General features: G+C 42.6%; 1 protein-coding gene across 1 annotated transcript in view; it reads left to right on the top strand.

Moving 5' to 3' along the window:
- Nucleotides 1-6,111: 6,111 nt before the first annotated feature.
- The window catches only part of LOC308673914 (acyl-coenzyme A synthetase ACSM3, mitochondrial-like), a gene marked incomplete at both ends in the record, with an annotated part of 33,710 nt that continues 29,391 nt past the window's right edge, over nt 6,112-10,430 (top strand). The window contains 4 exons of the mRNA XM_081337963.1: nt 6,112-6,321; nt 7,401-7,611; nt 8,515-8,725; nt 9,687-9,830. Of these exons, the coding sequence (XP_081194089.1) occupies nt 6,112-6,321; nt 7,401-7,611; nt 8,515-8,725; nt 9,687-9,830 (776 nt within the window). The remainder of the gene's footprint in view (nt 6,322-7,400; nt 7,612-8,514; nt 8,726-9,686; nt 9,831-10,430) is intronic.

The raw sequence follows: 10,430 nt of genomic DNA, 5'->3' as shown, positions 1-10,430 counted from the left end.
GATACCTGAACTGGCCCTTTCTATTCTGTGGCTAACTGTTCTGCCTTTTTACAAAAAGAGCTCAACTGATTGGGAGTGATACTAGATCTACGCATTAATACTCGAATCACAAATGATTAAACCGTTGGGGCTGACGGTTGGACACCCCCTGCCCCACACGTGGACAAGACAGGGTTAATAATCATGCTACAGACGAGTTCATAGGAGAAGATGGGTTCAAATGCAATGCTGATTAAGTATTAACAAAAGTTAAAATGCAAAGGATTGAATAAAAGGTGAACTCAGCAAAATCAACCCTCCCTAGGCAAGGCCTGCTAACCAGGTTCAGCCCTGGGTTATGCTGAACGTCTGCCACAGCTGAAAGAAAAATAGAATAAAATAAAATAAAATTCAGTGCAATCAGCGGTGCTCCTTAAAGCCTCTTTCCAAGACAGTTTGCAGTCTGACACAGCATTTAACTCTACAAGCAAGTCTAGAGTTTAATTTGCAGCCAAAACAGTTGCTATCTAATTCCGCGTTCCGGTCTAGCAGTCATAAATAATTGCACATCTTTCTAGCTAAATCTCTCCTGGAGGATCTTTCCAGACTTTGCCACTATCGGCGGTCCTCGACTTACGACGATGGTGCCCCAAATTTCCGTAGCTAAACAAGACCGTTGTTACGTGAGTTTTGCCCCATTGAACAAGCTTCCTTGTCACAGACGTTACGTGAGTCTGGCTTCCCCATTGACCTGACTTGCCAGAAATTTGCCAAAGTTGATCACATCGCTCTGGGACACTGCAGCCGTCATAAGTGCGAGTTAGTTGCGAAGCATCTGAATTTCGATCACATGACCATGGGGATGCTACAATGGTTATAAGGGGGGGGGGAAATCTAGCACTGTTGAAACTTTGAACAGTCACTAAGCGGAATGTTGTAAGTTGAGGACTTCCTGTAATTATAATTTTTCCATGAAGTTTAGGAGGACTAAATGAATACAACACAACAATACAAGTTGTATCATGGTCACTAGACAGAACAGCCGCATTTGTATAGGCCCGGGATAGGCAACCCTGGCTCTTTTATGACTTGTGGACTTCAACTCCCAGAATTCCTGAGCCAGCCATGCTGAGGGGAAAGAGAGAGGTTTCTAAGCTGAGCCATGTTGGCTCAGGAATTCTGGGAGTTGAAGTCCATGAGTCATAAAAGAGACAAGGTTGCCTACCCCTGGTATAGGCTAAGCCTGGTTAGAGTTGCAATGGTTGGTTTGGGGGCTCCAGTAGCTACATGTTATAATATAATCAGGAGCTTGCTCATGTCACTAGACCTTGAGCCTATTCTCACAACTTTTAAGAAGATTCCATAATTATTTATTTTATTTATCATTCAATTTATATGCTGCTCATCTCTCTAGCCAAAGAGGCATGTGGTTGGGTATAAGGCATCAGCCTTAACAAATATAGTTCTGCCAAGTATTTGGGGTGATATTTCTGAGAGACTGTTCACTCTTTGAGGGTGTCGTGAGACGTGCCTCACAAGTGAGTTGTGATAGACTTTACAAAGCCTGGGAACAAATATGGCTAGTTCCAGAATATTGTAGAACAAGAACAGATGGATATTTTTGGGTGGTATCTGTGAGGTTATGAATCCCTTCCCCATTAAACCAAGACACGGTTAGAAAGATGATCAAGAATCGCCCCCAAGATGCTCACACATGACCAGTTTTCAAGATTTTTCAACCTTTTTCCTAGCAATAAATCTACCTGAGCAGATTTCATGATAATCTTATGCAAAATAACATCCTGGTCAGACTAAATAAGCTAAGCTTTATCCTTACTCTCATGAATGTTTCTCCCAATATTTCCTCCGTTTCCCACCTGAGCAGTTGAGTAAAAATGCACATAAGTGAAAGAAGTGTGGCAGGCATATTAAATAAGATGCAAAAGCTTCAATTACAGAGTTCTTCTTACAAATTGCATCTGATTAAAGAGGTTATTTCACAGTGACAGTCATTGGCCTCAGGAACCTTTTGCCGCAGTTTCAACATCAACAATAACAACAACAACAACAAAATCCTGTTCAAGCAGAGAATGACCAAGGAGGAAAAATCAAGATAGTGCCCTCAAATGTGGGGCTGAAAACCAGTCCTTGTTTGCTTGTGTCATCACCTGTAAAAGGGGTGGAGCTTTAATCACCTGTCACAACTACTATACTTTTTTTAACCTCCTGCAATGGCTGTGCCTGTCACTCAACTGTCTCTGAAAATATATAAACCTAGGGCATTCAACCACAGAGAGGAGAAAACCAAGATTGTCCACCCCGATTTAAAGCATTTACTGCATTGCCTACAATCAAACTCTGCCTAAGTTTTCTTCTTGGCTCCTCCACATTTTTTTTCTGACCCCATTCCAGCTTTCCCAAAGAAGGTGCCCATTCTATCTTGGTCCTAAGTTAACTGAGTTTAGGAGGTATTATTTAACCAATACGGTTTGTACAATGGAATGGTTGGATGAAAACCAAAGTGCAAGAATTGCAACACAGAAGTGCAATATGGAGATCCCGTTTTCACTTCCCTTTTGCTCCTTGCACAGACTCTTCGGTTCTATAATTTTTATGGGGTCTGGAGTGAATGAGTTTAAAGGGACCCTATTCTCTTAGAATTGGCCTAGAGCTCGCTTATTTGAAATGTAAGAAATCAACTTGGGCACCGCTTACGACAGTCTGATTTCTCGTTCCGCAGCGTGATCAGTTGGGAGCCAAGAGGCTGATGACTCATAAGGTGCTCATCAAGCTAATACGACGTTAAGCCTGGAATATTCATGAGATGCAAAGGGTCCGCCTGGAATACAGGTCAGGAAAAGAAAGGTGACGCTGATTTGACCTTAGTTTCTTTTCTACTACATCCTGAGTCAATTTCAATTAAGGTTTATCACTATTGTACGAATAGGAAATATCCCAAATGATGTGTCCTCTTTTTTTTTTTGAGGCATCTTCATTTCTTGAGAACGGTCTACAACTGCAATAAAGCTCATCTCAAATTGTACGTAAGCAATTTAAGCAACAGCGAAACATGCCGATGATTGCTAAGCATCCCCCTAAAGAAGAGATGTAAGTAGTGATTGAGTACAGGTAGTCCTCGACTTAAAACAGTTTGTTTAGCGACCGTTCAAAGTTACAACGGCACCGAAAAAGTAACTCATGACCATTTTTCACACTTACGACCATTTCAGCATGTGACCAAAATTCGAATGCTTGGCAACTGACTCGTATTTATGACGGTCCTGTGATCCCCTTTCGCGACCGTCTTAAAAGCAGTCAATGGGGAAGCCAGACTTAACTTAATGTAATAACCGCAGTGATTCATTTAACAAGTGCGGCAAGAAAATTCGTAAAATGGGGCAAAATTCATTTAACAAATGTTTCACTTAGCAACAGAACTTTGGGGTTCAATTGTGGTCGTAAGTCAGGGATTATATGTGGTCTTCTTCAACTTCTCCAAAGTTCTGTGGGACCAATGTTCTTCCTATCTTGCCAAAGTTCAAATGATTATTTTTTTTTGGATTATGATTTTAAAATATTTATTTTTGTGGGATCGGATGGAAAAATGCACTGTCCATCCAAGAGCCTTGGTGGAGCAGTGGGCTAATGCCTCCTTAAGTAACACCAGCTGCCTGCAATTAGTGCAGGTTTGAGTCCCACCAGGCTCAAGGTTGACTCAGCCTTCCATCCTTCCGAGGTAGGTAAAATGAGGACCCAGATTGTTGGGGGCAATTAAGCTGACTTTGTAATAATGCCGCTTGGGGGTGTGTGTGAAAGCCCTAATAAGCAGGCATATACATAGAATGAAGGCTACTGCTAAGTTTGTAAGCCGCCCTGAGTCTTCGGAGAAGGGCGGGATATAAATGGAATTAAAAAAAAAATCCCCATCACTTCAAATATTAAAAACACGTTTTTGGAGACGTTGGTAGGAAGACTGAGGAGGCAGAGAATAAAAATCTTGACATCTTTTGATTTTCACATGACTGGCATAGTCTAAGATTAACATTTAATTACAAAATAGTTCGGGGGAAATGTAACCACCTTTAACCTGCACAATATGATCTTCTGATTCAAAGCTAAACATTAACTTTAACAATAATTTATCTCTCAAGTATTAAAACATCCCATTTTTTTCATGTGCCTTTCTTTTGGGGAACTCACTTACTAATGAGGAGGCCTTTAAATCATCTGCACAGGTATATATTCTTTTTTTAAAAAAATAATAATAATCATATAGTCTGAAAACATTGGCAAACTCCAGATTGAGAAGGATGGTGTTTTTTTAAAGTGAGCATCTGAGAGAGATTAATGTGGATTTGATCTAGATGCATGGGTTTAAGGGTGAAAATATGAAGTAATCCATCCAAATATGCATAGAACATCTGTCTTGTTGAAGATGGCCACAAGGAAGGAGACCGAAATTGTGGGTTTAATGGCTACATTTCCCAAGTATTTTGAGATTTAATGCATCATTTTTGCTCCGTCCCAGCAGACGTAAGTTGAACTATACTTTTAAAAAAATTATTTTCTCTAGAAAAGGACCTCTAACGTAAATTTTTGGATGGATTGACTACGTGCCACCAAGTACTGTAATTGTGGATTCTTAGCAACCTTCTAGACAGGTTGTTTCCCATCGTGATCTCCTCATCTGTTCTTTCAGAGATAAACTCATCCCCATTATATCTGAATCCATCCACCTTACTGCTGGTTATCCTTCTCTTCTATTTCCTTCCACTTCTCTCAGGTGCATCATTGCTCTAAAGTAAGAAGAAGCTGGCCATTTGTGCCTCTGGGTTCTCTGATGAATATTTGTGTTTCAGGGTTTTGCTTTTTTTTTAAATTCCATTTATATCCCGCCCTTCTCCGAAGACTCAGGGCGGCTTACAATTTAAAGCACAAATCAAGGTGCTTAGCAATAGCCTTCATTCTATGTATATGCCTGCTTATTAGGGCTTTCACACACACCCCAAGCGGCATTATTACAAAGTCAGCTTAATTGCCCCCAACAATCTGGGTCCTCATTTTACCTACCTGGGAAGGATGGAAGGCTGAGTCAACCTTGAGCCTGGTGGGATGCGAACCTGCTGTGAGGTCTTTGCTGCTCTCTGAGCTTGGTTGTTTTGTTTCAGACATTTCATTACCCAACTAGGGAACATCATCAGTGCTAGAAGGGATTTGCGGTCAATTTACAGCATATTCTGATGGCTTGCCCGGTCAGCCTTGGTGGGAATAGTTTTGGAGGTTCTTTGGTTAGGCTGTTTAGTGTTAGCTTGCTTGGCGTGTCTGCAAGAAGGCAACCAAGCTCAGAGAGCACCAAGGACCCCTCATTTGTACGTCTTCTTGGCTGTCCATGGTAGTCTCAGGAGCCTTCTCCAACAGCAAAGTTCAAAAAGTATCAATACTTTTCCTAGCCTGTGTCTTCAAAGTCTTGTTGCTTTCATAGAATACCACAGGGAATACCACAGTTGGGCGAGTCTTATCCCTGTAGATGTAGACACGTTCCAACATTTTTCAGTAACTTCACGGCTATCAAGATCTAAAAGGTAAAGGTAAAGGTTCCCCCACACAGACGTGCTAGTCGTTTCCGACTCTAGGGGCCGGTGCTCATCTCCATTTCAAAGCCGAAGAGCCAGCGTTTGTCTGAAGATGTCTCCGTAGTCATGTGGCCATCATGACTAGATGCCAAAGGCGCACGGAACACTGTTACCTTCCCACTGTAGTGGTCCCTATTTTTCTACTTGCATTTTTACATGCTTTTGAACTGGTAGGTTGGCAGAAGCTGGGACGAGTAACAGGCGCTCACTCTGTTACGCGGCACTCGGGATTCGACCCGCCAAACTGCCGACCTTCTGATCGACAAGCTCAGCGTCCTAACCCACTGAGCCACTGCGTCCCTTATCAAGATCTACCAAGGTCTTATCTAGGTCATCCCTATGATTATAGCTTAGGACCAAGGCTATAAAAATAAAATGTTGCTTGCCCATTAGGCAGCATGGAGCCTACCAGCTCGTTGGCTTCCTTCTTTATCTTTCATCACAACTAGCTCCCTCAACTTACTCCCTTTTTTACTTTACCTAGACAGAGACATTACCCATGGCTGGTGCTATGAAGTTACTCTTCAGACTTCCTGGGCTCCGGTCTGCTAGCGTTCCTACGTTCCCGTGTGGATGTGGATTCAACATTCAGACCCCTCGTGGGTTTTCATCTCTGGCTGCCCCAGATACTGAGCCTCAAGACAGAGACGTGCCTGAATATTTTAATTTTGCCCGTGATGTTCTCGATAAATGGAGTCAAAGAGAAAAGGTAAGAGAGCATTACACTTCTTGAGAATTTCCCAAGAATTTCTCTTAATTCTCTGGTAGTCTATAGAGAAAGGAATCAACTTTACAGGTGACTCTGGCAATTAATCTCGGTTAACTCAGACTGTTAATTGAATCATTGCACGGGTAGCCCTTGACTAAAAGGTAAAGGTAAAGGTTCCCCCGCACATGCATGCTAGTCGTTTCCAACTCTAGGGGCCAGTGCTCATCTCTGTTTCAAAGCCGAAGAGCCAGCGCTTGTCCAAGGACGTCTCCGTGGTCATGTGGCCGGCATGACTAGACGCCAAAGGCGCACAGAACACTGTTACCTTCCCACCATAGTGGTCCCTATTTTTCTACTTGCATTTTTATGTGCTTTCGAACTGCTATGTTGGCAGAAGCTGGGACGAGTAACAGGCGCTCACTCTGTTACGCGGCACTCGGGATTCAACCCGCCAAACTGCCAACCTTCTGATCGACAAGCTCAGCGTCCTAACCCACTGAGCCACCACGTCCCAGCCCTTGACTTACAACCATTTATTTAGCAACCATTTGAAATTACAGTGGCACCAAAAAAGGGATTTACGATGGTTTCTTGCACTTGCAATGTTGTAGCATCCCCATGGTTACACGATCAAGATTGGCATGCATTTACAACAGTGGTAGCAGCCCGGGGTCACGTGATCACCATTCGCAAGGGTCTACAACAGGGGTCTTCCAACTTGGCAACTTTAAGACTTGTGGACTTCAACTCCCAGAATTCCCCTGGTTGGGCTCCCTTCTAGCACTGATGCTGTTCCCTAGTTAGGCTCATGAAACATCTGCAAGAAAACAAGCCAGCTCAGAGAGCATGAAGGATCCCATAATCATTATTGTCCTCCTCCTCCTCCTCCTCCTCCTCCTCCTCCTCCTCCTCTCCACAACCCCAACTCCCTTCTAGCACTGATGCTGTTCCCTAGTTAGGTTCATGAAACATCTGCAAGAAAACAAGCCAGCTCAAAGAGCACCAAGGGCCCCTCCTTTCAATCCTGAGCTACAGATATTCCCCTTTATTGATATCATTTCTTCTAAATTGTCTGCCAGGAAGGGAGGAGGCCTTCCAATCCAGCCCTCTGGTGGGTTAAAGAGAACGGTGAAGAGGTGCGATGGAGCTTTGAGGAGCTGAGCTACTTATCTAGGAAAGCTGCCCACGTGCTCTCGGAGGCCTGTAACCTGTGCAAGGGAGACCGACTCCTCATGATACTTCCAAGAGTGCCCGAGTGGTGGCTGATCAGCTTGGCTTGTATCCGAACAGGTCAGTTGAAAGACTGTTCAAGCACCAACCATCTTGCCATAGTTTACGGAGAAGACCTTGGGAGACGGGGCAAAGAGAGGCTGCCTAGGAGAGCATGGTCAGCTACTAGCCTGAAGCTGCACAACGGGAGGAGCAAAAAGCTCAGAAGAGACCCGCCCTAGTTTCTCTGGCTGTGAAGGAGGCAAGGGGAAATTTACAAGATTGTGTTAACGTAGCTTTACGACAAAGCAGAACAAAAGGAGAATATTTGTCGCTCAGGGTTGAAATGAGGGATCGGTGCTCTCTGAGCTCGCTGGCTTTCTTGCAGAACGTTTCATTGACAAACCAGGCAAAGAAAACCACCAAGCTCAGAGAGCACCAAGGGCCCTTGAAAGTAAAATTAGCTCATCTCTGTTTTTATTTCCTATCGGGTCGACGTAGTAAACCTGAGAAATAATAATAATAATAATAATAATAATAATAATAATAATAATAATAATAATAATAATAATAATAATAATAATAATAATAATAATAATAATAATAATTATTATTATTATTATTATTATTATTATTATTATTATTATTATTATTATTATTATTATTATTATTTTATTTATATACCGCCCTTCTCCCGAAGGACTCAGGGCGGTGAACAGGGCAAGAATAAAAAATACAAAATTACAAAAGTTAAAAAAGAATTAAATATGTGCCCACTAAAAAAACAGTAAATACAAATATTAAAATAACAATAAAAAACCCCACCAATCTCCCATCAGGCCAGGCCGGCTTGTTCAAATAAGAATGTCTTTAGATCGCGATGGAAGGAGCGAAGATCGGGCGCCAGATATCGGGCGCCAGATAATGCAGGCCATTTCTCTCTCTTCCTTTTTTTTCTCAGAGTCCTTTGTTCTGCTTTGGCAGGTGTTGTCTTCATTCCAGCTACTATTCTCTTGACTGCTCCAGACATATTGTACAGACTCCAGCAATCCAAAGTCAGGGGTATTGTCGCCAATGAGGCTATTGCACCCTTAGTAGACGCCGTGGGGTCTGAATGCAGCTGGCTGAAAACTCGGATCCTGGTTTCTAAGAGCAGCAAAAGGGAAGGTTGGCTGAACTTCCATGATCTACTACGGTGAGTATCCTTCCTGACGCTTCAAGGCCCAAGAGATATCATCCATAAATATCATATATCCATGATGAAAACCCTGGCATTTCTGCCAAGCAATATCTAAACCCACAAGCTTTATATTGTACAGGTAGTTCTCGACTTACAACATTTCATTTGGTGATTGTTCGAAGTTGCAACAGCACTGGGAAAAAGTGAGTTATGACCACTTTTGACACTTACAGCCCTTGAAGGATCCTCATGGCCCACAGGATCAAAATTCAGAGGCTTGGCAACTTGCATGTACTTATGCTGTTGTGCCAGCATCATGTGATCACTTTTTGTGGCCTTGACAAGCAAAGTCAATAGGGAAGCCACTTATCCGTGTTGCTAACTTAACGACTGCAGTGTTTACTTAACAGCTATGGCAAGACAGGTTGCAAAATGGGGCAACATTCACTTAACAACTGTCTCACCAGAGGTTTTGGGCTCAACTGCGGTCGTAAGTCGAGGACCACTTGAATTTTGCTTTACAGCTGCCGAAGCGTGACTTTGGGGCAACATCTGGCCTCTTGTTCAGAAGAACAAATGGGTGACACCCCACATGTGTCCCTTTCTACTATAATTTAGTATATGTTGCTTGGTCCTTCTGACCTTCCCTGTGTCAGAGCGTGCACAGTTTTATTGTGCTGAGATAACCCAGGAGTAAACACAGCAAACAGTGGTTTGTATTAAATGGTGGTTTATCTTAAGACTATCTACAATATCATACACCAGGAACAATATACATACCCGTGCTAATACAGCAGGATCCAACGAACCACAATTACAGCAGGAAAGTAAGGGAGACAACACACCAGCACAGCTGTCCCTGCTCTTAAAGAGACACAGACCCTGCTGAGTCATTCCCATCATTACATTACATCTTACATTACATCAGCTGGTTAGCTGTTAAATCAATACTTGACACCCTGCTTCTGTTTTGCAGAGCTTCCTTTGACCAGCATCAACCTGTTCAGACGAAGAGCCTTGATCCAATGACCATCTACTTTACCAGTGGGACCATGGGCTACCCCAAAATGGTACAACATTCCCACGGCAGTTTGGGGCTTGGGCTGCCCAGGGTTACAAGGTACTTCTACATGCCTGCATTTGACCCTTCTCTAACTATTTCTTCATTGATTAATTGATTGATTACAGGTGGTCCTTGACTTATAACTATTCCTTGGTTCAAAGTTGCATTGGTTCAAAGTTACAACAGCCTCAAAAAAAAGTTGCTTCATACACTGTACTCGCACTTACGGCTGTCGTAGTACCAGCTCCGTGACCATGTGGGTGCAATTTCGGCACTTTCAATCAGCTTGCATATAAGACCAGTTGTAGCATCCTGTGGTCACATGATCACAACTTTTGATATATATATTTTTGCTGTCTCTACTATTCTGGACAATTTTCAATTGCAGCCTCTTGGTGACTCATTGCAGTGTCCTGATCTGTAAGATATTAGAAGATGGATCGCTGCAGGATTAGCTGCAGAGAGGACCAAAAAAATAATAATAATCTCATGATAATTGGCTACAATCAGATGAAGCTACCTGACATCAACCTAAGCGAGTTGTGCTTCCTTTTTCTGGTTATTTGGCTATAACTTTTCATAGAATACAGCACAGATAATTGAACAAACTTTGTTGCATTACATTCTTGATTAAATTATCTTTCCATTGACATATAA

The sequence above is a fragment of the Vipera berus genome (genome assembly GCF_964194415.1).
Source record: "Vipera berus genome assembly, chromosome: 13".
NCBI lineage: Eukaryota > Metazoa > Chordata > Lepidosauria > Squamata > Viperidae > Vipera > Vipera berus.
Note: the sequence above shows the minus strand (reverse complement) of the source record. Positions and strands in the feature narration are given on the sequence as shown.